Here is a 27,816-nt window from a genome sequence, read left to right on the forward strand (position 1 = left end):
CAAACACTGAGCTTCGCAGCGTAAGTCAGGTGTATTGACTAAAATCAGCATGTGCACTCCTCCGGATCCGCGACTATTATAAATGCTCCTACGCCACATAGCATGCACAGGGCTCAAACACTTGATCCGCTCGAGCCCTGCATCACCCACAGGTACTCAATGTGGTAAAACCTCATGTTACCTCGTTCCCCTGCGGGCCTCTTTCACCTTGGTCTCCTTTCTCCCCTCTCTGCCCCCTCTCCCCCGGCTTTCCATGGCTTTCGTGATCGTACTTGTCGTGCTTCTCCAGGATTTTCTGCAGCATTGAAATCTGAAGAATGCCAAACAAAAGTAAAAGATTATTGATGCGTCTGTGATGAGGTAACATTTTCCGTCATCCTCTGCACGCAGTAGAACTATTTTGTGCAGCTCTGGTCCCCTTACCCAAGGAAGGATACACTTACCATAGAGGGAGTGCAACGAAGGTTCACCAGATTGATTCCTGGGATGGTGACATAGTAAGTATTAAGGGGCTGAGCAGCTTTGAAAGTTGATAAATCCCCAGGCCCGGATGAAATGTATCCCAGGCTGTTAAAAGAAGCAAAGGAGGAAATAGCAGAGGCTCTGACCACGATTTTCCAATCCTCTCTGGTTACAGGTGTTGTGCCAGAGGACTGGAGGACTGCTAATGTTGTACCTTTGTTTAAAAAGGTAGACAGGGACAGACCAAGTAATTACAGGCCAGTCAGCCTAACCTCGGTGGTGTGAAAATTATTGGAAAAAGTCCTGAGGGACAGCATAAATCTTCATTTAGAAAGACACGGGTTAATCAAGGGACAGTCAGCATGGAATTGTTAAGGGAAGGTTGTGTCTGACTAACTTAATTTAATTTTTTGAGGAGGTAACAAGATGTGTCGATGAAGGTAGTGCATTTGAGGTAGTATATATGGATTTTAGCAAGGTTTTTGATAAGGTCCCACATGACAGACTGGTCACGAAAGTAAAAGCCCATGGGATCCAGGGCAAAGTGGCAAGTTGGATCCAAAATTGGCTCAGAGGCAGGAAGCAAAGGGTAATGGTTGATGGGTGTTTTTGTAACTGGAAGGTTGTTTCCAGTGAGGTTCCGCAGGACTCAGTACTAGGTCCCTTGCTTTTTGTGGCATATATATCAATGATTTAGACTTGCATGTCGGGGGTATTGCTCTGACGGTTAAGGGGATCAAGGGGTATGGAGAGAAAACAGGAAAGGGGTGCTGAAGGAATGATCAGCCATGATCTTATTGAATGGTGGTGCAGGCTCAAAGGGCCGAATGCCTACTCCTGCACCTATTTTTCGATGTTTCTATGTATGATTAAGAAGTTTGCAGATGATACTAAAATCGGCTATGTAGTTGATAATGTAGCTGCATGAAGATATCAATGAATTGGTCAGGTGGGCAGAACAGAGGCAAATGGAATTCAATCTGGGGAAGTATGAGGTAATGCGTTTGGGGAGGGCTAACAAGGCAAAGGAATGCACATTAAATGGTAGGACACAGAAGTGTAGAGGAACAAAGGGACCTTCAAGTGAATGTCCACAGATCCCTGAAGGAAGCAGGCCAGGTAGATAAGGTGGTTAAGAAGGCAGATGGAATACTTGCCTTTATTAGTTGAGGCATGGAATACAAGAGCAAGGTTATGCGTGACCTGTATAAAACACTAGTAGGCCACAGCTAGAGTACTGCGTGCAGTTCTGGTCACCGCATTACAGGAAAGATGTGATTGTTCTCGAGAGGGTACGGAAGAGATTTACAAGGATGTTGCCTGGACTGGAGAACTTTACTTTGAGGAAAGATTGGATAGGCTGTGTTTGTTTTTTTGCAACAGAAGAGGCTGAAGGGAGACCTTAATGAGGTGTATAAAATTATCAGGGGCCTAGATAGAGTGGATAGGATGGACCTATTTCCCTTGGCGGAGAGGTCAACAACCCGGGGGCATAGGTTTAAAGTAATTAGTAGGAGGTTTAGAGAGGAGTTGAGTGGAAATTTCTTCACCCAGAGGGTGGTGGGGGTCTGGAACTCACTGCCTGAAAGGGTGGTAGAGGCAGAAACCCTCATTGCATTTACAAAGTACTTGGATGTGCACTTGAAGTGCCGTAATCTACAGGGCTACGGATCAAGAGCTGGAAAGTGGGATTAGGCTGAATAGCTCTTTGTCAGCTGCCGCGGACAAGATGGGCCGAAATGGCCTTCTTCTGTGTTGTAAATTTCTATGATTCTATGGGAGATGGTCATAGAAACATAGAAAATAGGTGCAGGAGTAGGCCATTCAGCCCTTCGAGACTGCACCGCCATTCAATGAGTTCATGGCTGAACATGCAACTTCAGTACCCCGTTCCTGCTTTCTCGCCATACCCCTTGATCCCCCGAGTAGTAAGAACTACATCTAACTCCTTTTTGAATATATTTAGTGAATTGGCCTCAACAACTTTCTGTGGTAGAGAATTCCACAGGTTCACCACTCTCTGGGTGAAGAAGTTTCTCCTCATCTTGGTCCTAAATGGCTTGCCCCTTATCCTTAGACTGTGACCCCTGGTTCTGGACTTCCCCAACATTGGGAACATTCTTCCTGCATCTACCCTGTCTAAACCCGTCATAATTTTAAATGTTTCTATGAGATCCCCTCTAATTCTTCTGAACTCCAGTGAATACAAGCCCAGTTGATCCAGTCTTTCTTGATATGTCAGTCCCGCCATCCCGGGAATCCGTTTGGTGAACCTTCGCTGCACTCCCTCAATAGCAAGAATGTCCTTCCTCAAGTTAGGACACCAAAACTGTACACAATACTCCAGGTGTGGCCTCACCAAGGCCCTGTACAACTGTAGTAACACCTCCCTGCCCCTGTACTCAAATCCCCTCGCTATGAAGTCCAACATGCCATTTGCTTTCTTAACCGCCTGCTGTACCTGCATGCCAACCTTCAATGACTGATGTACCATGACACCCAGGTCTCGTTGCACCTCCCCTTTTCCTAATCTGTCGCCATTCAGATAATAGTCTGTCTCTCTGTTTTTACCACCAAAGTGGATAACCTCACATTTATCCACATTATACTTCATCTGCCATGCATTTGCCCACTCACTTAACCTATCCAAGTCACTCTGCAGCCTCATCGCATCCTCCTCGCAGCTCACACTGCCACCCAACTTAGTGTCATCCGCAAATTTGGAGATCCACTCGTCTAAATCATTAATGTACAATGTAAACAGCTGGGGCCCCAGCACAGAACCTTGCGGTACCCCACTAGTCACTGCCTGCCATTCTGAAAAGTACCCATTTACTCCTGCTCTTTGCTTCCTGTCTGACAACCAGTTCTCAATCCACGTCAGCACACTACCCCCAATCCCATGTGCTTTAACTTTGCACATTAATCTCTTGTGTGGGACCTTGTCGAAAGCCTTCTGAAAGTGCAAATGCACCACATCAACTGCTTCTCCCTTGTCCACTCTATTGGAAACATCCTCAAAAAATTCCAGAAGATTTATCAAGCATGATTTCCCTTTCACAAATCCATGCTGACTTGGACCTATCATGTCACCTCTTTCCAAATGCGCTGCTATGACATCCTTAATAATTGATTCCATCATTTTACCCACTACCGATGTCAGGCTGACCGGTCTATAATTCCCTGTTTTCTCTCTCCCTCCTTTTTTAAAAAGTGGGGTTACATTGGCTACCCTCCACTCCATAGGAACTGATCCAGAGTCTATGGAATGTTGGAAAATGACTGTCAATGCATCCGCTATTTCCAAGGCCACCTCCTTAAGTACTCTGGGATGCAGTCCATCAGGCCCCGGGGATTTATCAGCCTTCAATCCCATCAATTTCCCCAACACAATTTCCCGACTAATAAAGATTTCCCTCAGTTCCTCCTTCTTATTAGACCCTCTGACCCCTTTTATATCCGGAAGGTTGTTTGTGTCCTCCTTAGTGAATACCGAACCAAAGTACTTGTTCAATTGGTCTGCCATTTCTTTGTTTCCCGTTATGACTTCCCCTGATTCTGACTGCAGAGGACCTACGTTTGTCTTTACTAACCTTTTTCTCTTTACATATCTATAGAAACTTTTGCAGTCCGTCTTAATGTTCCCTGCAAGCTTCCTCTCGTACTCTATTTTCCCTGCCCTAATCAAACCCTTTGTCCTCCTCTGCTGAGTTCTAAATTTCTCCCAGTCCCCGGGTTCGCTGCTATTTCTGGCCAATTTGTATGCCACTTCCTTGGCTTTAATACTATCCCTGATTTCCCTTGATAGCCACGGTTGAGCCACCTTCCCTTTTTTATTTTTACGCCAGACAGGGATGTACAATTGTTGTAGTTCATCCATGCGGTCTCTAAATGTCTGCCATTGCCCATCCACAGTCAACCCCTTAAGTATCATTTGCCAATCTATCCTTGCCAATTCACGCCTGATACCTTCAAAGTTACCCTTCTTTAAGTTCTGGACCATGGTCTCTGAATTAACTGTTTAATTCTCCATCCTAATGTAGAATTCCACCATATTATGGTCACTCTTTCCCAAGGGGCCTCGCACAACGAGACTGCTAATTAATCTTCTCTCATTACACAACACCCAGTCTAAGATGGCCTCCCCCCTAGTTGGTTCCTCGACATATTGGTCTAGAAAACCTTCCCTTATGCACTCAAGGAAATCCTCCTCCACCGTATTGCCTCCAGTTTGGTTAGTCCAATCTATATGCATATTAAAGTCACCCATGATAACTGCTGCACCTTTATTGCATGCACCCCTAATTTCCTGTTAGATGCCCTCCCCAACATCACTACTACTGTTTGGAGGTCTGTACACAACTCCCACTAACGTTTTTTGCCCTTTGGTGTTCTGCAGCTCTACCCATATAGATTCCACATCATTCAAGCTAATGTCCTTCCTAACTATTGCATTAATCTCCTCTTTAACCAGCAATGCTACCCCTCCTCCTTTTCCTTTTATTCTATCCTTCCTGAATGTTGAATACCCATGGATGTTGAGTTCCCAGCCCTGATCATCCTGGAGCCACGTCTCTGTAATCCCAATCACATCATATCTGTTAACATCTATTTGCACAGTTAATTCATCCACCTTATTATGGATACTCCTTGCATTAAGACACAAAGCCTTCAGGCTTGTTTTTTTAACACCCTTTGTCCTTTTAGAATTATGATGTAGTGTGGCCCTTTTTGTTTCTTGCCTTTGTTTACTCGGCCTTCCACTATTGCTTTTTACCTTTCTACCATCTGTTTCTGACTCCATATTACTTCGCCCTATCTCACTGCATAAGTTCCCATCCCATCCCCCTGCCATATTAGTTTAAACACTCCCGAACTGCATTTGCAAATGTTACCCCCAGGACATCAGTTCCAGTCCTGCCCAAGTTCAGACCGTCCCTTTTGTACAGGTCCCACTTCCCCCAGAACTGGTTCCAATGGCCCACGAATTTGAATCCCTCCCTCTTGCACCACTGCTCAAGCCACGTATTTATTCTAACTATCCTGCTCCCTCTACTCTGATTAGCACGTGGCACTGGTAGCAATCCAGAGATTACTACCTTTGAGGTCCTACTTTTTAGTTTAACTCCTAGCTCCCTAAATTCAGCTTGTAGGACCTCTTCTCGCATCTTACCTATATCATTGGTACCTACGTGTACCACGACAACTGGCTGTTCACCCTCCCTCTCCAGAATGCTCTGCAGCCGCTCTGAGACATCCTTGACTCTTGCACCAGGGAGGCAACATACCATCCTGGAGTCTCGGTTGCGGCCGCAGAAACTCCTATCTATTCCCCCTACAATAGAGTCCCCTATCGCTATAGCTCTCCCACTCTTTTTCCCACCCTTCTGTGCAGCAGAGCCACCCACGGTGCCATGAACTGGGCTGCTGGTGCCTTCCCCTGGTAAGTCATCTCCCCCAACAGTATCCAAAACGGTATATCTGTTTTGGAGGGAGATGACCGCAGGGGACTCCTGCACTACCTTCCTGCTCTTGCCTTGTCTCTTGGTCCTATGAGGAGAGATTGAGTAGACTACAATCATCTGAGAAAATAAATTCTGCCTCATCAAAGTTTTAAATGGGCGGCCCCTTATTCTGAGACCGTGTCCCCTAGTTTTAGTTTCCCCTATGAGTGGAAATATCCTCTCTGACAAGGTGGATGCAGAGAGGATGAGGAGGAATTTCTTCTCTGAGGGCTGTAAATCTGTGGAATTCTCTGCCCCAGAGAGCTGTGGAGGCTGGGTCACTGAATATATTTAAGGTGGAGATAAGACAGATTTTTGAGCGATAAGGGAATAAAGGGTTATGGGGAGCAGGCAGGGAAGTGGAGCTGAGTCCATGATCAGATCAGCCATGATCTTATTAAATGGATGAGCAGACTCGAGGGGTCAAATGGTCTACTCCTGCTCCTATTTCTTATATTTCTTATGTTTACTAGGCCTATTCTCTCGAGTTTAGAAGAATGAGAGGTGATCTCATTCAAACATACAACATTCTTACAGGGCTTGACAGAGTAGATGCAGGGAGTTTGCAGAATGCTCCCCCTGGCTGGGGAGTCTAGAACCAGGGGTCACAGTCTCAGGATAAGGGGTTGACCATTTAGGACTGAGATGAGGAGAAATATCTTCACTCAGATGGTTGTAAATCTTTGGAATTCTCTGCCCCAGAGGTCTGTGGAGGCTCAGTCATTGAGTATATTCAAGGCTGAGATCAATAGATTTTTGGACTCTTAGGGGAATCAAGAGAGATGGAGATTGGGCAGGAAAGTGGAGTCGAGGATGAAGATCAGCTGTGATCTTATTGAATAGCGGAGCAGGCTCGAGGGGCCGTATGGCCTACTCCTGCTCCTATTTCTTATGTTCTCATGTTCAACAATAACTTTTGCGCGATTCCAGCCCGAGTGGTTTTTCAACAGCAAACTTCAATATACATTGACTCGCTGAAATGTTTCCTGCAACTGGCTTCAGATTACATTGAATGACAAGAAAGTAAATCACAAGCAAGTTATACAACCTGGTTGCTGTAATGTATGCACCTGTGAGTATGTTCACAGATTTGTAGAGCTGTTGTTGGGATCCACGGCAGGTGGTTGTGAGCCTGGTGGATGAACTGGTAATGTGCAGTGTGATTGTTGAACCTTTGCTAATAAACCAACTAGTTCTTAATGTCAATGTGTTGCTGTGAATTCTTAAGCAAAGAACCCATGAAGCAAATACATTGCACCAGGCTCAGGCGATCACTCCTGATTCCGTGGGCTGCCTTCTAGGCTTTGGTCTTCTGATTGTCCTGCGAGCTCTAACTTTTGGAAACGGGGGGACGGGTTCTCTGTCTTTATACTATTCGGCTACCTTGGGCTGCAGGAAGCATCTTCTTTCATTAATCCCGCCCCTATCCTGACTCTGTGTTAACTGACTTCAAAGGTGCTATGTCCTGTGGCGAGTTCAGCTGTTATCTCAGTTGTGTAACAGTTTGTTCCTCTCAGGAATCCATAGGACTTCTCTATTGAGCAACAACAGCCTCGTAGGGTGCCACCAGGTCAACTGCCTGAGCAGTTCCCAAGGTTATCGGCTCTTTAGGTATCAGAATCTCTCAGCAACCATCTCCCCTATCGAGGCAACAGGTCATCTCTTGGTTTTGGGTGTTATAATTCTAAAACATCAGCGTTCTCTCTGGGGGAGAATTCCAGCTGCTTTGCTTGGGGGGCAGTAATGGGGCTCTAAGGGTTAGCGAGCAGGCCCGTCGAATTCAGCAATGCCCGTGAATTTCAGTGCCGGTTTACTGCCTCAGTTTCCAGCGCCCCGCAGATCGTGACGTCACAAAGTGTGCAGCGCCCCGTTACCGCCCCAATGTGAAATTAGCCTCCATCCTCCCTTGCTGTATCGCCGGGCAGGAAGGAGGCGTTGTCACCTCGGCTGGCCTCTTGGGGAACGCTAATTAAAAGCGGAGGTTGTCAGGTAGGCCAAACTTTATTCTTTGCACCACTCTGGTGCCTGCGGAAAGTTTTCAATGTTTCATTGCTGCGCGATGTCCAAGCCCTCCGCTCTCTGAGAGTGATTGGGGCTGCAATGGCAGTCGCGCAGGTTGCCTTTCAATGCAGAAATCCCGAGAGCATGTTGTGCACCATCATCGGCCCTTCCCTTTAAGGGAGAGAAGCAGCCTCTGATGCTGTTACCAATGCGCTGCACATTGTTCAGCGTCTGCCGCTACCGCCCCGCTCTCGCACTTTAGCGCCCTCAGAGAAGTGGTTAGCGCTTGATTTAGCATTCCACTTCCCTCTTGGAGCGCAAAAGCCGAATATCCCATCAGGAGAGAATCATTAGCGTCTGCCGCTACTTTTTCTAGTTTTCAAAAGTTATGGCCCCAAACGAGGCGCTACGGAATTTCTAGTCCTCTGTCTTTTAGCTTAGCTTGGTTTAAGCCATATTCATAAAATATTCTAACCTTATCCATAACATTTAAAGCCTTGTGTATAGTTCGCACTTCCTGCAAACATCACTTCCTGTAAGCGTCACACTTCCTGTCATACTACAGACATAGTGTATTCTTTGACGTACAGCGAGCAACATCAAGGCAGGTTTTTGGCTGCATTCCCCCCAAGTATACCATTGGTTTAAAGAGAAGTTCAGAGTGTACTGGGGTGCTAGCCTCTCTGATGGCCCTTAGGTATTAATCATCGCTTCGGAATCCCTGTGGATACCCCCCTGGATATCCTCCCGTGAAGTCTCTCTAGTGAAGCACCCAATGGGCTCCATCTTCAGTCAACTATTGCTGCTGGATGTATCATAAACAACCCCTGGTTCACCACCTCCTTCCCCTTCCCGCCCTACACAAAAAACATTTCCTTTCATCAACGTCTAAAATATAAATTATTCGAATCTTTGTAATTCAATGATGAGTTACGAGCTTCATTAACCTGGAGGACTGTGAATCTTTCAATAAGGGAGAAGAATATATAAAAACAAAAAATGATAGAAAGGAGGAAAACATTGAAGGGAGAGGGAAGGAATGAAGAAATGGGGAAGGAATGAATGAATGGGGAAGGAATGAAGGGAGAGGGAAGGAAAACAGGAAGACAGAAGCAATGAAAGGAGCGGGAAACACTGAAACAAATGATGAGGCAGAAGAGGGTGGCAGAATTAAAGGGGGAAGCAAGTGATAAACACGGGGAGGGGGAGGAATTTTCTCTCCTCTGTAAATCAGAAGGTTAATTCGTTGCAGTGTTACCTTAACACCGAATTTTGATAGAGCTTCTTCAACATTCTGCAAACAGAAATTAAATGTGTTAATTCTCCTAAAACAGTCAACTTGACCAACAGGCAATACTGCTTAACTGTGAGAATATCTGACCATTTGACTTTCCACAGGAGGAGAGCGCAGGGGCAGAGAGACCAAGGCCAGATTTTACAAATGGAGTCTCCGTGTCGTCCCTAAAATGTCTCATTTGCGTTGCCGCCGTCATTCCCGCTAAGCTGCGCGGCCTTGTCACTCTCTGGAGGTCCCGCTCAGCCTGGGACCAGCTTTTCAAATGAGGAGATTCTGCGCCATATTTGAATGGGCCGCGCAGCCTGTTAAAGGGTCCATGCACCCAAAAATAAATTAAGGGTAACTTTGGTCACTACCTGTAATGTATGCACCTGTGAGTATGCTCACGGCTTGTAGAGCTGTTGAATCACATGATGTTCACAAGACTCAATAAAACCCCAGCCAGTTGGGTTCGGGGGAATCCATGATGAGGTATGCAATTGTGAGCCTGGTGGATGAACTGGTAATGTGTAGTGTGATTGTTAAACCTTTGTTAATAAACCAACTAGTTCTTAATAGCAATGTGTTGCTTTGGATTCTTAAGCAAAGAACCCATGAAGCAAATACATTACATGCCCATAAAGGATGATAAATTCTGCATGTGCCTGACTTTGAGTTGCTCATCTTTATGGAGGCTGGATCACCGACTGCCATATTCGACATAACACACAGACTGGTGGTAATAACCAGCTGCTTTATCTCGAGAACATTGCCATCAAAGAACAACAAAAAGAAATTACAGTTCCCTGTAAGTTGCGTGCTCCAGGGGTTTCACGCAGCCGGCTTGCGAGCTTTTCAATCGATAAAGCGCGTATGCGCGGTAGTTTGAACGGGTCGTGCAGTCCCTTAAAGGGGCAGCGCGGCCCGGAAGAAAATAACAGAGAACGTTTCAAGCGAGACCTTGGAGCGTAATTGCTACAATGCGCTTACTCCCATCAGGGGGCCATCTAGTGGGCAGTTACAACTATGCAAGTAAAGTACATCTCACCGACTTGCACTAGATGGAAGGCATACAATGACGAGCATGCGGTCGGTTGGGGGATTGCCCAGTTCGGGCCTGCTACACTAAACTAAGGTTGAACCAAACTGAAAGCATTCTTTACTTACAGCTGATGTCCCTGGGGTCCCCGGCTTCCCATGAAAACCATCTTCACCCTGTCACAAATCAGAGAATGGGGAAATATTCTTGATAACGTCTTTGCAAGTTTCTTAAGATAAATAATATAACTGCGTTCTTTAAAAATAAATCTAGATTTACCATTGCCAGGACAATGTAATATATGCACCTGTAAGAATGCTCACAGGTTTGTGGAGCTGTTGAGTTGTGAGTGGCTTAGCCAGTTACGTGATGTTCACAAGACTCAATAAAACCCCAGCCAGTTGGGTTCGGGGATCCACAATTAGGCAGCTGGTTGTGAGCCTAGTGGATGAACTGCTAATGTGTAATGCGATTGTTAAACCTTTTATAATAAACCAACTAGTTCTTAATAGCAATGTGTTGCTATGAATTCTTAAGCAAAGAACCCATGAAGCAAATATATTACAAGGATGTTTGAAGTATAGTCACTGTTGTAATGTAGGAAACGCGCCAGCCAATTTGCGCATAGCAAGCTCCCACTAACAGCAATGTGATAATTACCAGATAATCTGTTTTAGTGATGTTGGTTGAGAGATAAATATTGGCCCAGGACACCGAGGAGAATTTCCCTGCTCCTCTTTGAAATAGTGGCCGTGGGATCTCTGGCCCACCTGAGCGAGCAGACGGGGCCGCGGTTTAACGAATCATCCAAAAGTCGGCAGCTCCGACAGTGCAGCGTTCCCTCAGTACTGAACTGGGAGTGCCAGCCAAGATTATCCGCTCAAGTCCCTGGACTGGGACTTGACTCAGAGGTGAGAGTGCTATCACAGGTGTACATTGGTCATTAAAACCGCTGAAATTCTGATGCGTCTACATCCAAAACGTGAACCTGTCTTCTCACTTTACAGATCCTGATGGACCCAATGTGTATTCACAGCATTCAATACAGACACATATTCATCACTGGCGAGCTTGAGATACTTACTCTGTGGCCTTTGGACCCCATGTCTCCTTTCTCTCCCTGCAAAAACAAAACAGCACAGAACACGTACTTGAGTGATTCAACCAAGTGAGTGTTGCACACAAGATCGGTGTGGCTGAAGGCGGTCCTTTGGCCTCATTCCTCCCAAGTACCTACCCTGCCACCTTCCCCATGCAACAAGTCGCTGGTTATCGTACAGGCCATCACCACTTCTGTATTATGCTCCAAAGCACTTCACATACATCGCGTTAAAATGCAGTCACTGTGGTTATGTAGACAAACGCAGCAGCCATTTCGCACGCAACACCGAGATTGGCTAGTTAACGTGTTTTTCTTTTGATGGTGCGAGTTGAGGGATAAATATTGACTGAGTCACTGGGAGTACTCCCTGCTCTTCTTCGAATAGTGCCATGGGATCTGCATCACCTACCATCACAACTGGCACAGAGCTCCTCGGGTTGTGTGGCTGCACTGGGGAATGGGCCTCGATTATATGCTGAGGTGTTAGAGTGGAGCCCCAACCAACTGAGCCACTGCTGAAAATATGCCCAAATAAGTCAGTATCGTCACCTCAACATAGAAATTAGGTGCAGGAGTAGGCCATTCGGCCCTTCGAGCCTGCACCGCCATTCAATAAGATCATGGCTGATCATTCAACCTCAGTACCCCTTTCCTGCTTTCTCTCCATACCCCTTGATCCCTTTGGCCGTAAGGGCCACATCTAACTCTCTTTTGAATATATCTAATGACCTGGCCTCAATGACTTTCTGCGGTAGAGAATTCCACAGGTTAACCACTCTCTGAGTGAAGAAGTTTCTCCTCATCTCGGTCCTAAATGGTTTACCCCTTATTCTTAGACTGTGACCCCTGGTTCTGGAACTCCCCAGCAAAGGGAACATTCTTCCTGCCTCAAACCTGTCCAATCCCATCAGAATTTTATATGTTTCTATGAGATCCCCTCTCATTCTTCTAAACTCCAATGGATACAAGCCCAGTTGATCCAGTCTCTCCTCATATGTCAGTCCTGCCATACTTCACTGTACTCCTCAATAGCAAGAACCTGCTTTCTCAGATTAGGGGACAAAAACTGAACACAATATTCCAGGTGTGGCCTCACCAAGGCTCTGTACAACTGCAGTAAGACCTCCCTGTTCCTATACTCAAATCCCCTAGCTATGAAGGCCAACATGCCATTTGCCTTCTTCACCACCTGCTGTACCTGCATGCCAAACTTCAATGACTGATGTACCATGACACCCAGATCTTGGTGCACCTCCACTTTTCCTAATCTGTCACCATTCAGATAATATTCTGCCTTCCTGTTTTTGCCACCAAAGTGGATAACCTCACATGTATCCACATTATACTGCATCTGCCATGCATTTGCCCACTCACCTAACCTGTCCAAGTCACCCTGCAGTCTCTTAGCATCCTCCTCACAGCTCACACCGCCACCCAGTTTAGTGTCATCTACAAACTTGGAGATATTACGTTCAATTCCTTCATCTAAACACACTCCCCGCTCTTCAGTTGACACAGAACTTGCACAAAATGCAAAGAGATTTGATTATCCTCAACTAGTGATCAATTCTGACATTGTGCGAAGCAGTCGCCCACAACACTCACTTGGAAGAACATAAGAATTAGAGCAGTAGTCGGCCATTTGGCCCCTTGAGCCTGCTCCGCCATTTAGTAAGAGCATGGCTGACCTTCGACCTCAACTCCATTTTCCCACGCGATCCCCATATCCCTTCATTCCCCTGCAGTCCAAAAATCTATCTATCTCAGCCTTGAATATATTTAATGACCCAGCCTGCACAGCCCTCTGAGGCAGAGAATTCCAAAGATTCACACCACTCTGAGTGAAGAAATTCCTCCACATCTCAGTCTTAAATGGCCGACCCCTTATCCTGAGACTGTGACCCCTGGTTCTAGATTCTCCAGCCAAGGGAAACAACCTCTCAGCATCTACCCTGTCAACTCCCTCAGAATCTTGTATGTTTTATTCCTCTAAATCCAGAGAGTATTCAAAGGATTACATGGGATTACACAGGTCGATCTAAGAACTTTGCGCTCTCCATGTGTCTGCGTAAAGCTAGTGTCGCAACCTGTGCAGCTGGTTCTTGCGATCGCCAAGATGAAGGATGCCAGAGCTGGGGAATGGAAGGCTTCACATCTGAGGCATCCAACATCAGCATCGAGCATCGCTGGGACAACTGGAGCTTTCAAGACTGAGACTGATAGAGTTCTGTTAGGTAAGGGTATCAGGGGATATGGAGCCAAGGTGGGTAAATGGAGTTGAGGTGCAGATCAGCCATGATGTCACTGAATGGCGGAGCAGGCTTTAGGGGCTGAATGGCCCCCTCCTGTTCCTATGTTCCAGATATATCACGTCGAGATACAGAGCAAAGCTTCCTCTGCTCTGCCCTGATCTCAGAAGACTACCCACTATTGCACCAGTGTGACACTGTTCACCACCTCCCACACCAGTCACCCTGTGGCCTCTTGCAGTCAGACTGCCAGTCAGTGCTGAGTCAGGGACAGTTGTGTAGGCCCACGACCACTCGGAAGTATATTAAGACTGCCTAAACTTACAGCCAGCAGAGACATAAGAACATAAGAAATAGGAGCAGGCATCAGCCATTTGGCCCCTCGAGCCTGCTCCACCATTCAATAAGATCATGGCTGATCTGATCTTAGCCTCAACTCCACTTTCCTGCCCACTCCCCATAACTCTTGATTTCCTGTAGTTCAAAAATCTGTCTATCTCCGCCTTGAATACATTCAATGACTCAGCCTCCACTGTTCTCTGGGGTAGAGAATTCCTCTGAGAAGAAATTCCTCCTCATTTCCATTTTAAATGGGCAACCCCTTACTGAAACTGAGCCCCCTAGTTCTAGATTTCCCCACTAGGGGAAACATCCTCTTTGCATCTACCTTGTCAAACCCCCTCAGAATCTTATATGTTTGAATAAGATCACCTCTCATTCGTCTAAACTCCAATGAGTATAGGCCCAACTGCTCAACCTTTCTTCAGATGACAACTCCTTCATCCCAGGAATCAATCTCGTGAACCTTCTCTGAACCGCCTCCAATGCAAGTACATCCCTCCTTAAATACGGAGACCAAAACTGTACGCAGTGCTCCAGGTCTGGTCTCACCAACGCCCTGTACAGTTGTAGCAGGACTTCTCTACTTTTATACTCCATCCCCCTTGCGATAAAGGCCAACATTCCACTTGCCTTTCATTCCGATGATATGTTTCAACGAATATTCTATTTTGTTTTTTGTAACGAACACACGTCTCCTGATTGCCTACAGAATGAAACTGCGAAAGGCCTGGGATCATGTTGCCTGCCCTCCACCTCAGGGGGAGGAATCGCGCTTGACATGGGGAGAGCTACACATTGTGCACAGAGAAATACAACGCATCAAAATGGAGACAGATGTCTGTTAAAAAGCTGTAGCGCAGAAAAAGCTGCTGCCGTAAGCAGACAACCAGATTACGTGCTCTTACGCCTTTCCTTTGTTGATCCATATAAAATAATATGGGTTAATAACTTTCCTAAAATCATTGACAGAGGGAATATCATAAAAACATGTTAAAAGTCTGTCCGCTAATATCGCCAACAGTAATGTATTGGCTGCTACGTCAAACCCTATGGTCTATGAGAAGGGAGAATGTAAAGAGCTTACACGTGGGCCTGTAGATCCTGGAATACCTGGGATTCCCTGTAGAAAATAAACATAGCCATCAATTTAATTGGAACCATATTCAATTCACAACTGCATTCTAAAATTCCCTCCACATTATGAGGAGCTGGTAATGGCCCCTTAGCTCCTTGAGAAAGCAGCTTAGGGGCCGAAATTGTCCCTTTTTATAGCCCAGCTTGCGCCTCTGGAGGGTACTAATGGGGTGCAATGGCGTTTTCACCTGGGGCGGAGGGGGACAGAGTGGGGGGACACCTCTGGGGAGGTTTGGGGGGGAGCTGTCACAGCAGCGCTGCGCCGCACGATTAGAGCCCCAGGCCAGTGCGCAACCGTTGCCGTGCGCGCTGATCCCTCACTGACCCGCGCTGACCCCTTTGCGCCGTCCCAGGGGGGAAATTTACGGTCGATCGCATCCCTGGTGACCCAGTGGCACCCACCAAAGGGCCTGCACAGTGCTCAGCGACCCTCTCCTTTAACTGAGCGCTCATACTGGAATGGCGAAATTTGTCTCAGCAGCTGCTCAAAGTAGTTATGGATAGTACGGAGTCTCAATGAAGTCCTGAGCCTACATTGCTACCACTGAGCGTGTGTGTAATCTGGCCTTTGATGTAACAAGATAAAAAAGAACAAGGCAGCAGTCCAGCACTATACAGCACAGAATTGCACTGATCAGGAAACATGCATGCTGAAGGTTTACCTCATTACAACCTAGTCTAATATAAATTACATACAGGGACATTCATTTAAACAATGAGTTCCTGAGAAATAGCTCACAAATTCTCGATGAGATTTAAATTATTAGAAATGTTAAATTATTATCTTGATTTGTTCTTAAACGTCAGCTGCACTCAATTATATTGCGGCTAAGACTCACAAATTTTGCACTAAGTACTATAGCATTGAACACATGATTTAACCTGGCTGTTTGTGATGCCATGCAGAACACTGCAGTGCTGTAGATTAGTGTGATAGTGAAGTATAATGCTTTGTTCCAGATCAATGGGATTCTGTGCAGTGCAGCATCTTTGAATTACAGAAAGAGTCTGTGCCGGCTCTCTCGAAGAGCAATCCAGTTCGTCCCACTCCCCCTCCTCCACCGCCCCCCCCCCCCCGCCCTCGCTCTTTTCCCAGATCCTTGCAATTTTTCTCCTTCAAGTATTTATCCAATTCCCTTTTGAAGACTACTATTGAATCTGTATCCACCGCCCCAGCATGCAGTGCATAGAAAAATCCTAAGGTTTTTCCTCATGTCGCCTCTGGTTCTTTTGCCAATTCCCAATAAATCTCTACCATCCGGTTATTGACCCTTCAGCCATTGGAAACTGTTTCTCTTTAGTTACTCTATCTAAATCCTTCATATTTTAAACACCTCTATCAAATCTCCTCTTACTCTTCTCTGCACCAGGGAGAACAACCCCAGCTTCTCAGTCTATTCACGTAACTGTAATCCCTCATCCCTGAAACCATTCTAGTCAATTTCTTCTGTACCCTCTCCAAGGCCTTCACGTCCTTCCATAAGTGTGGTGCCCAGAATTGTCCAGCTGGGGTCGAACTAGTGTTTTAAACAGGTATAGCATAATGTCCTGGCTTTTGTACTCGATTCCTCTATTTATAAAGCCCAGAATCCCATGTGGCTATTGACTGCTTTGTTAACCTGTTCTGCCACCTTCAAAGATTTGCGCCATCTTGTTCCAGATCAATATGATATAATGCAGCATAACCATCCTGCTGTAGCAGTCTGGTGTAGCAGTCAGAACAATGTGATTCTCTTTAGAGCAGAGAAGATTGAGAGGAGATTTGATCGTGGTGTTCAAAATCATGAGGGGTCTGGACAGAGTAGATAGAGAGAAACTGTTCCCATTGGGGGAAGGGTCGAGAACCAGAGGACACAGATTTAAGGTGATTGGCAGAAGAACTAAAGGCGACACGAGGAGAAATTATTTCACGCTGTGAGTGGTTAGGATCAGGAATGCACTGCCTGAACAGTTGGTGGAGGCAGATTCAATCGTGGCTTTCAAAAGGGAATTGGATAAGTATCTGAAGGAAAAAAATGGCAGGCGAGTGGGACTAGTTGAAGTGCTCTTGCAGAGCGCCGGCACGAGCTCGATGGGCCGAATGGCCTCCTGCCATGCTGTAACCATTCTATGAGTCTATGTATCTGGTGTAACACACTGCTCTAGGCCACCGACAATATACAGGGATAGAGATTACATTCAATCATTGAAGCAGGTGTAAATTGCATCCAAAATTGCACCTGTTTTATGGCCAAATGCAAAAACTGTCATGAACCAGTGCAATTGGGCAGCGTTTTAAACTGTCATTTAAAACAAAAAACATTGTTGCCTTAAAAATATTCCTTGGTGTATTTAAGAGTGGTAACCAGGTGCAGTTTGATTAATACAGCTGAAAACGGATTTATCACAGAAATTGAGCATTTTTAATCTGTGTCCATCCACCACCTGAGTAACCCGATTTTAACCTGACTGAAAGTGACCAGTTATATTGAGGTTAGTTATATTAAGGTCAGTTTCTTAGTGAATTAAAATTAAAATTGAAAGCTATTAAAAGGTGCCCATTAGTGTCCTTGCGCCTAAAAGACCCAGCTTCATTTTAAGAGCCTCCTCGAAGGTTCGCAATTAGTGGAAACTCGCCATGGTGATTAATTCGATCTGGGGGCATGGCCAGTTTGGGGGTGTGGCCAGTTTTGTGGGCGGGGCCAGCATCTAGCGATGTTTCTTAAACCAGCGCAAAAGATTGTGGAAGCTTGAGTTGCGCTGGACATAATTTGCAATTACAATTCCGCTATCTTTTGCGATGGTCATATTTTGGCCATATTACAGCGAAAAAACCCAGTACAACTGAACAGAAACACTGCTCTAGGGCAGTGTGACATCAGGCACTATAATTCGATCTAATGTGACACTGTACAGTGCAACATACTGAGTTCTAGATTAATAGGAAACCGTAATCATGATACCTTGCAGTATCATAGAATCATAAAATCAAAGACATTCACGGCACAGAAGGAGGCCATTCGGCCCATCGTGTCTGTGCCCACCAAAAAAGAGCTATCTAGCCTAATCCCACTTTCCAGCTCTTGGTCTGTAGCCCTGTAGGTTACGGCACTGCAAGTGCACATCCAAGTACTTTGTAAATGCAATGAGGGTTTCTGCCTCTACCACCCTTTCAGGCAGTGCGTGTCAGACCCCTAAAACCCTCAGGGTGAAAAAAGTTCTCAACTCCCCTCTAAACCTTCTGCCAATTACTTGAAATATATGCCCCCTGGTTATTGGCCTCAACACTAAGGGAAATAGGTCCTTCCTATCCACTCTATCCAGGCCCCTCAGAATTTTATACACCTCAATACGGTCCCCCCTCAGCCTCCTCTGTTCTAAAGAAAACACCCCCAGCCTATCCAATCTTTCCTCATAGCTAAAATTCTCCAGTCCAGGCAACATCCTTGTAAATCTCCGCTGTACCCTCTCTAGTGCAATCATATCTTTCCTGTAACGTGGTGACCAGAACTGTACGCAATACTCCAGCTTGTGGCGTAACTAGAGTTTTAAATCAAATCATGGATGAATGTGGTGGATTGCAGTGTAAAATCCTGTTCTAGATCAAGGCATACTAAAATAGTGTTTGTTCAACTGACAAAATATATATATATGTGAGCTTCAAATTTGTCTCTTGCATCATTGTGTCACTAACAATATGTTTAAAAGTTTGACTACTGTATGAATAGAAAAAGGTTGTATTAACCATGCTGTCTTCAACATGTCGAGAGGAAGAAACATCTCCATAAGGTTATAGGATTGAACAAGGTTGTTGTAACGTATGCACCTGTGAGTATGCTCACAGATTTGTAGAGCTGTTCCGGGGTGTCCCTGGAGATGGAGCACGCAGTGTCCACCGGTATGCTCGCGCCTTCCGCAAGAGGTGGGCGCCGGAGGGACTGGAGTGATCATCACCCCTGGCAACCAAATTTTAATTTTAATTTATATGTTTTAAAGTTTAATTTGTTTTATTGCAGGGTTTTAGTGCCCCCCCCCCCCCGCCCCCTTTTAGCCAGGGGCCAACTTGTATAATTTCTGGTTTTAGTGCCCTCAAAACCCCCCCAAAAAAACACAACCTCCTCCCCCAAAAACAAAAAAGAGCACTTGAAAACTGTTTGGAGTGTACCCCCCTTTAATCAGGGGGCACTTGATTTAATGTTTGTTTTGTTTGCAACAAAATAGTTGTAGAGCTGTTGCATTGTGAGTGGCTTAGCCAATCATGTGTTGTTCACAAGACTCAATAAAACCCCAGTCAGTTGGGTTGAGGTCATCCACAAAGAGATATGAAGTTGTGAGTCTAGTGGATGAACTGGTAATGTGTAGTGTGATTGTTAAACCTTTGTTACTGAACCAACTAGCTCTTAGTAGTAATTTGTTGCTATGAATTCTTAAGCAAAGAACCCAGGAAGCAAATGCATTATAGTTGTCTTTTAACACAGGTCTCATTGTACTATTAGTTATATTAGAGAGCAATGGGCAAAAGGAGCTGGATTACTGACAGTTAAAGACTTGGGTACACAGAGCTCTGTACTTGCATGCTCTACATTTACCGGGACCGGCATTAAACCAACAGCAGATAGTTTATTGACAAGTGTTGAGGTTTTATTCATTGTGAAATGTGGTCTCCTTTTCTCAACAACTACAACAACAACTTGTATTTATATAGTGCTTTTAACTTGGTGAAATGTCCCAAGGCGCTTCACAGGAGTATTATGCGATAAAAATTTAACACCGAGCCGTATAAGTAGAAATTATTGCAGGTGACTAAAAGGTTGTTCAAAGAGATAGGTTTTAAGGAGCGTCTTGAAGGAGGAACAAGAGGTGGAGAGGCAGAGAGGTTTATGCAGGGAATTCCAGAGATTGAGGCCCAGGCAACAGAAGACACGGCCACCGATGGTTGAACGATTATAATCAGGGATGCTCAAGAGGGCAGAATTAGAGGAGCACAGACATGTTGGGGGTTGTGGGGCTGGAGGAGATTACAGAGATAGGGAGGGGCGAGGCCATGGAGGGAATTGAAAATAAGAATGAGAATTTTGAAATCGAGATGTTGCTTAAGCCAATGTAGGTCAGCGAGCACAGGGGGTGATGGGTGAGCGGGACTTGGTGCGAGTTTGGGCACGGGCAGCCGAGTTTTGGATCACCTCTAGTTTACATAGGGTAGAATGTGGGAGGCCAGCCAGGAGTGTGTTGGAATAGTCAAGTTTAGAGGTAACAAAGGCATGGATGAGGGCTTCAGCAGCAGATGAGTTGAGGCAAGGGCAGAGACGGGCGATGTTACAGAGGTGGAAAATATAAGTTATGCTGCGGATATGTGGTCGAAAGCTCATTTCATGGTCAAATATGACACCAACGTTACGAACAGTGTGGTTCAGCCTCAGACGGATGTTGGGGAGAGGGATGGAGCCAGTGGCTGGGGAACGGAGTTTGTGGTGGGGACCGAAAACAATGGCTTCGGTCTTCCCAATATTCAACTCAACTACGGTGGATTGGGATGACTATAACTTTCTTTGTGTCATTTCTTTTAAGCAAATCTTAAAAATTCTTGGTAAATTTTACGTGCTCCACAAGGTGAGAGATGACATTGGCCGTTAATTTGTGGCCAGTGCTCAAACCGTACAGATCCGGTGGACAACGAGGGCCAAATGCAGAGTAGAGCCCCCTCCACTCTGCTCAACGAGGTGCTTAACCACAGCCTCTGCAGAGGAGAGCATTTCTTTACATTATTATAACTGGGGTCATATTTTGCCTCAAATGGTATCTCATGATCTTCTTGAATTAGAATCTGACCATGGTTAGGCTGGTTAAAGTAGCCAATATCTCTTGCCAGCTTACCGGTGTTCCTGAAGGCCCCTGTGGTCCTGGTGCTGAAGGCACTGTGTCAAGTCCTTTGAAAAACACCACCTGTAAAGTTACGATAAATAAGTCAAGCGAGGATTGCTTATTATTGAAATAAAAATAATTATATTGTTCAGCTTTTTTCATCAGGATGTGGATGTCACTAGCAAGGTCGACATTTATTAAGAACATGAGAAACAGGAGCAGGAGTAGGCCATTCGGCCCCTCGAGCCTGCTCCACCATTCAATAAGATCGTGGCTGATCTTCTACCTCAACTCCACTTTCCTGCACTATCCCCATATCCCTTGATATCCAAAAATCTATCGATCTCAGTCTTGAATATACTCAACGGCTGAGCCTCCACAGCGCTCTGGGGGAGAGAATTCCAAAGATTCACCACCCTCTGAGAAAAGAAATTACTCCTCATCTCAGTCCTAAATGGCTGATCCCTTATTTGGCGACTGTAACCCCTAGTTCTAGGTTGCCACAGTGGGATTTGAACTGACGTCTCTGGATCAATAGTCCAGGCCTTGGGATTACTAGTCCAGTAACATAACCACTACACTACCCTACCGCACAGCCATGTAAAAGGTTGCATACCTGCCCAGGGGGTCCTTGAAGTCCAATTATACCTGGAAGACCGGGTGGGCCTGGCTGGCCGATGAGTCCTGGCAGCCCAAGGTCCCCGCGTTCGCCCTTAACGCCATCTCGTCCCTGGTTGGATCACCACATAAAGTAAACGATGAGACACGTTTATGGCAAAGGGACTGATCTGCACCCTTCCTTTCAGGAACCTTCACAACATCTGTCCCACTCATTCACTGCGACCGCGATACTTTAAATCACACTTTCGGAGCCAGCATGTCGCAGGTTTGATTCCCGGTCAGGGGGGCTCAATTAGCAGCTCTTGGCCGGGGCAAAAGATGCATAGAATCAAAGCAATTCACGGCACAGAAGGAGGCCATTTCGGATCATGACCTCACCCAATTGGTCGTTCATAATGCACGAGCGTGGCCAGTGAGTTTTGGCGAACTGTTTGACCGCACAAGGCATCACAGATGAAATGGATCCTTTTAGAATTATAGAATGGTTACATCTCAGAAGGAGGCCGTTTTGAGCCTGTGCTGGCCTACAAAAGAGCTATTCTGCCTAATCCCACTTTCCAGCTACAAAAGCAAAATACTGCGGATGCTGGAAATCTGAAATAAAAACAAAAAATGCAGGAAATACTCAGCGGGTCAGGCAGCCTCTGTGGAGAGCGAAAAACAGAGTTAATGTTTCAGGTCGATGACCTATCTAGCAAAAGGTCACAGATCTGAAACGTTATCTCTGTTTCTCTCTTAATACATGCTGCCTGACCTGCTGAATATTTCCAGCATTTTCTGATTTTATCCCACTTTCCAGATCTTGGTCCGTAGCCCTATAGGTTACGGCACTTCAATTGCACATCCAAGTACTTTTTAAATGTGTTGAGGGTTTCTGTCTCTACCACCCTTTCAGGCAGTGAGTTCCAGATCCCCACCACCGTCTGCGTGAAACAAGTTCTGCTGAACTCCTCTCTAATCCTTCTACCGATTACTTTAAATCTATGCCCCCTGGTTATTGACCTCTCCGAACATAAGAAATAAGAGCAGGAGTCGGTCATCTGGCCCCTCGAGCCTGCTCCGCCATTCAATATCATGGCTGACCTGATCTTGGTCTCAACTCCACTTCCCTGCCTGCTCCCCATATATCCCTTGACTCCCTTATCGTTCAGAAATCTGTCCATCTCCATCTTAAATATATTCAATGACCCAGCCTCCACAGCTCTCTGGGGCAGAGAATTCCAAAGAGTTATGACCGTCTGGGAGAAGAAATTCTTCCTCATTTCCGTTTTAAATGGGTGAGTCCTTATTTTGAAACTATGCCCCCTAGTTCTAGATACCCCCACGAGGGGAAACATCCTCTCTGTATCTACCCTGTCAAGCCCCCTCAGAATCTTATATGTTTTAATAAGATCGCCTCTCATTCTTCTAAACTCCAATGTGTATAGGCCCAATCTGCTCAACCTTTCTTCATAAGACAACCCCTTCATCTCAGGAATCAACCTCGTGAACCTTCTCTGGACTGACTCCAATGAAAGGGAAATAGGTCCTACCTATCCATTCTATCCAGACCCCTCATAATTTTATACACCTCAATTAAGTCTCCCCTCAGCCTCCTCTGTTCCAAAGGAAACAAACCAGCCTATCCAATCTTTCCTCGTAGCTAAAATTCTCCAGTCCTGGCAACATCCTGGTAAATCTCCTCTGGACCCTCTCTAGTGCAATCACATCTTTTCTGTAATGTGCTGACAATAAAGTGATTCTGCAGCCTGGGGCTTAATAGGGGAACAATCATGTGGGAATCCCGCTCCTGCTCGCATTCCAGTGGACCTTGCTGGAAAGTGCACACGGGTGGGGATCAAATGGCAAGGGCCTGAAGGAAAAACATTTTCAGGGCTATGGGGAAAGGGCAGGGGAGTGTGACTGGCTGAGGTGCTCTTGCAGAGAACCGGCAGGGTGCTTGATGGGCCGAATGGCTGCCTTCTGTGCTGTAACCATTCTATGATTCAAAGGAGATTCATACATCTGCGATGCCTTGTGTGGTCAAACAGTCCGCCGACACTCACTGGCCACGCTCGTGCAGGATGAACGACTATTTGGGTGACGTCATGATCTGGAATGCATTTCCTGAAAGGGCGGTGGGAAGCAGATTCAACAGTTCATTATAGCAATAACAACTTGTATTCATATAGCACCTTTAACATAGTGAAACGTCCCAAGGTGCTTCACAGGAGTATATGAGATTTTTAAAAATTTGACACCGAGCCGCACAAGTAGAAATTAGCGCAGGTGACCAGCTTGGTCAAAGATGTAGTTTTTAAGGAGCGTCTTGAAGGAGGAAAGAGAGATAGAGAGACAGAGAGGTTTAGGGAGGGAATTCCAGAGCTTGAGGCCTAGGCAACAGAAGCCACAGCCACCAATGGTTGAGCAATTATAATCAGGTATGCTGAAGAGGGCAGAATTAGAGGAGTGCAGACATCGCGGTGGGTTGTGGGGATGGAGGGAATTACAGAGATAGGGAGGGGCGAGGCCATGGAGGGATTTGAAAATAAGGATGAGAATTTTGAAATCGAGGCGTTGCTTAACCAGAAGCCAATGTAGGTCAGCGAGCACAGGGAATTGGATAACTACTTGGATAACTACTGGAAAAAAATTCCTGGGCTATGGGAAGGGCGACTAATTGGATGGCTCTGTTTCGGCCAGCACAGGCATGATGGGCCAAATGGCCTCATTTTCTGCTGTACGATTGTATGATTATGATTCTATACCGGTAAGTGAACGCTAAATCGTTGACTTCAAAAGGGGGGCCCGAGACCGTGAGAATAAATGGAAACTAGTTACCAAATAAATTCAGAACAGATGATCAGGAGTAACCTCTTGGCTCAACGTGTGATAGATGGCTGGGAGATTCGGCGAAGCAATGTAATGGAGGATTGGGATTGCTCAAAAATACAGTTGGATGTCATGACGGGAGAGTCAAGGGAGGTGGCAAAGGCTGGCCCTTTTCAAACACCTGATTCCACCTGCGTTCCCATCAACTCCTTGACAAGAGAGCGGCATGGAAGGAATCAAACCGACACCAACCCCCCCCCGCCTCCCCTCGTTGACCATGGCACCGCGTGCTGGGACAGTCTGTGCCGCTCTTGAACACAAGGCATTTTCCGAGTAAAACATTGGTATTTCTAAATGGTTTAAATCAAGTCGACCCCTAGCAAACCGAGCCATGTAGAGCGGCTTGTTTGGGCTGGAGCCAATCCTGCGACATGTACGTACGTCTCTGGCACTGTTTCCTGGGTCACCTTTCTCGCCCTAAAACATGAACAGAACACACAGTGACTTTAGCAAGTCAAATGCAACCCGGCGTGCTCTCAGAGATGTATTTAATCCGAGCTGGCCCTCTGTTCAAATTCTCTTGCTTACAATGGCTTAATTCTCCACACTCTAATTATCTGTCAAATCAAGCAGCCACCAAGGAATTTTTAAGGCTGGCTTCTCACAGTTCCTTTGGTTATTAGCGTTGGACTCATCTTCATTCGCGCGTCTAGGTAATTGCGGTACAGGTACTAGTTAAGATGAAAACTTGGGGACTCTCAATCATCCATCAGTTTCCATTATCCATTAGGGAGCATTCCAATAGAGGTTCCACTCTACTTTTTAACTTATTTATTTGTTCATGGGATGTGGGCGTCGCTGGCAAGGCCAGCATTTGTGGCACATCCCCAATTGTCCTTGAGAAGCTGGTGGTGAGCTGCCTTCTTGTACCGCTGCAGTCCGTGTGGTGAAGGTACTCCCACATCCCATGAACAAATAAATAAATAAATAAGTAGAGTGGAACCTCTACTGGAATGCTCCCTAATGGATAATTAGGAGCTGGTAGGGAGGGAGCTCCAGGGTTTTGACCCAGCGACGATGAAGGAACGGCCGATATATTTCCAAGTCAGGATGGTGTGTGACTTAGAACATAAGAAATAGGAGCAGGAGTACGCTATTCGGCCCCTCGAGCCTGCTCCGCTATTTAATATGATCATGGGCTCAGGTCCACTTCCCTGCCTGCTCCCCATAACCCCTTATTCCCTTATCGGTTAAGAAACTGTCTATTTCTGTCTTAAATTTATTAAATGACCCAGCTTCACCAGCTCTCTGAGGCAGTGAATTCCACAGATTTACAACCCTCAGAGAAGAAATTCCTCCTCATCTCAGTTTTAAATGGGCAGGCCTTTATTCTAAGATTATGCCCCCTAGTTCTAGTCTATCAATGGAAACATCCTCACTGCATCCACCTTGTCAAGCGCCCGCATAATCATGTACGTTTCGATAAGATCACCTCTCATTCTTCTGAATTCCAATGAGTAGAGGCCCAACCTACTCAACCTTTCCTCATAAGTCAACCCCCTCATCTCCGGAATCAACCTAATGAGCCTTCTCTGAACTGCCTCCAAAGCAAGTATATCCTTTCGTAAATATGGAAACCAAAACTGCACACAGTATTCCAGGTGTGGCCTCACCAATACCCTGTATAACTGTAGCAAGACTTCCCTGCTTTTATAGGGGAACTTGGAGGCGGTGGTGTTCCCAGGCGCCTGCTGCCCTTGTCCTTCTAGGTGGTAGAGGTCGCGGGTTTGCGAGGTGCTGTCGAAGAAGCCTTAGCGAGTTGCTACAGTGCATCTTGTAGATGGTGCACACTGCAGCCACTCTATTGCATTAGGGATGACTAACAGTGAACCGCAGCAGTATGTAGCATTCGAAAAGACAATGTGAACCAAAATGATCACAACCAGAACTGTGTGGGCAGGGGAGGGGGTGGCTAAAATTGTGGCCAGGTGTTTTCGGCCACTTTCCCGCCTCCCCCCTCTGTCTTTTCAACATCCCAGTTATTGGGGAATGCGGAGGTCACATGACACAGGCCAGCGGGGACCTCGTTAAGTGTCGGGGTCCAATGATGTAATTCGGGCAATTACACCATTTTAACTTTCAAGCGTGCAAATCATGCAGAAGTTGACGGAAAATAAGGATCGGGCCAGGGGATGCCCAGATAAGTTTGAATTAGTTAACCTGTTTCTAAGGTTCCTTATGGTTCTCCTCCTGGCCCAACAAGAATGCACTGGGCCTTCTCTGACGAAGGGTCGTTGACCTGAACCCTTAACTCTGTTTCTCTCGCCGCAGATGCTACCTGACCCGCTGAGATTTCCAGCATTTTCTGTTTTATTCCTGGGCCTGTTCTACCCTGAGCTCCGCCATCCCCCAGCCACCATTGTCCCGGCAACCGTTTCTAAGGCTACCCCACAGGAGCTTCGACGTCATCCCTGCTGGCTTCGGGCGGGAGTCAATGAGGGGAGATTGAAATGAGGCCCGGGCAGTTTTTGTTGGGAGGGGAGGAGGGACTTTAGGGGAGGGTAGCGGACGAATGGATAGCTGCTTCACCCCCACACCTGCGATTTCCGCCCTGGGTTTAAAATCAGAGCCTTGTTCACACTTACCCTCCTTCCGTCTTCTCCCGGAGTCCCGTCTTCTCCCTGAGGAAAAGCAGAAAAACCAAACACTCAATAGGATCCTGTAAACTGGGGTAGCGGTTCACCTCATGTGGTGGATTGTCACCAATTCCACACCCTTGATCTCCCAGTGGGGGGCAGTGCTCACGGGAGGTGCTGCGTGGGATATCGCCAGGGTGCAGCTGTGATTCGCTGTCCGTACATTTGGCTATGCATTAGCAATCTCCCACAAAGCGATCCCTGGAAGTACAACATCAGCTTTCTTCTGTCCAAAACTGGACAGTGAGCACGATAAAGGATGGGGAAGGGATCATGAAGAAGAAAGACTAACATTTATATAGCACCTCAGCATGGTCCAAAGCGCTTTACAGCCAATGAAGTACTTTTTGGAGTGTCGTCACTGTTGCAATGTGGGAAACACATCAGCCAATTTGCGCACAGCAAGCTCCCACAAACAGCAATGTGATGATGACCAAATAACCTGTTTTAGTGATGTTGATTGAGGGATAAATATTGGCCAGGACACCAGGGATAACTCCCCTTTGCATTTCTTTGAAATATTTTACGTCCACCTGAGGGGGGCAGACAGGGCCTCGACTTAACGTCTCATCATAAAGATGGCACCTCCGACAGTGCTCATCACTGCACTGGAGTGTCAGCCTAGATTATGCGCTCAAGTCCCTGGAGAAGGACTTGAACCCACAACCTTCTGACTCGGAGGTTAACAACTGGGCCACAGCTGAAACCGATCTTAATTTATTGAGAACCTTAATAATG

The 27,816-nt window shown here is 46.2% G+C and overlaps 2 protein-coding genes and 1 long non-coding RNA gene across 3 annotated transcripts in view; all 3 read right to left on the reverse strand.

Annotated features, from left to right (window-relative positions):
* LOC139276788 (collagen alpha-1(VII) chain-like) overlaps positions 1–226 on the reverse strand; it is a gene marked incomplete at its 5' end in the record, with an annotated part of 111,478 nt that extends 111,252 nt beyond the window's left edge. The window contains one exon of the mRNA XM_070894793.1: positions 182–226. Within this exon, the coding sequence (XP_070750894.1) occupies positions 182–226 (45 nt within the window). The remainder of the gene's footprint in view (positions 1–181) is intronic.
* A 13-nt stretch (positions 227–239) lies between these two features.
* On the reverse strand, positions 240–10,458 carry LOC139277353 (uncharacterized). Its single transcript, XR_011596072.1, has 3 exons — positions 10,411–10,458; positions 9,226–9,261; positions 240–310 (listed from the first exon to the last, which is right to left on the reverse strand). It is a non-coding gene; the product is annotated as an uncharacterized lncRNA (long non-coding RNA).
* A 4,597-nt stretch (positions 10,459–15,055) lies between these two features.
* The window catches only part of LOC139276789 (collagen alpha-1(VII) chain-like), a 44,026-nt gene continuing 31,265 nt past the window's right edge, over positions 15,056–27,816 (reverse strand). The window contains exons 17-19 of the mRNA XM_070894794.1: positions 27,028–27,063; positions 24,768–24,859; positions 15,056–15,095 (exon numbers count right to left, since the gene is read on the reverse strand). Coding sequence (XP_070750895.1) covers positions 15,056–15,095; positions 24,768–24,859; positions 27,028–27,063 — 168 coding nt within the window. The remainder of the gene's footprint in view (positions 15,096–24,767; positions 24,860–27,027; positions 27,064–27,816) is intronic.

The sequence above is a fragment of the Pristiophorus japonicus genome, chromosome 12, assembly GCF_044704955.1.
Source record: "Pristiophorus japonicus isolate sPriJap1 chromosome 12, sPriJap1.hap1, whole genome shotgun sequence".
Classification (NCBI taxonomy): Eukaryota; Metazoa; Chordata; class Chondrichthyes; family Pristiophoridae; genus Pristiophorus; species Pristiophorus japonicus.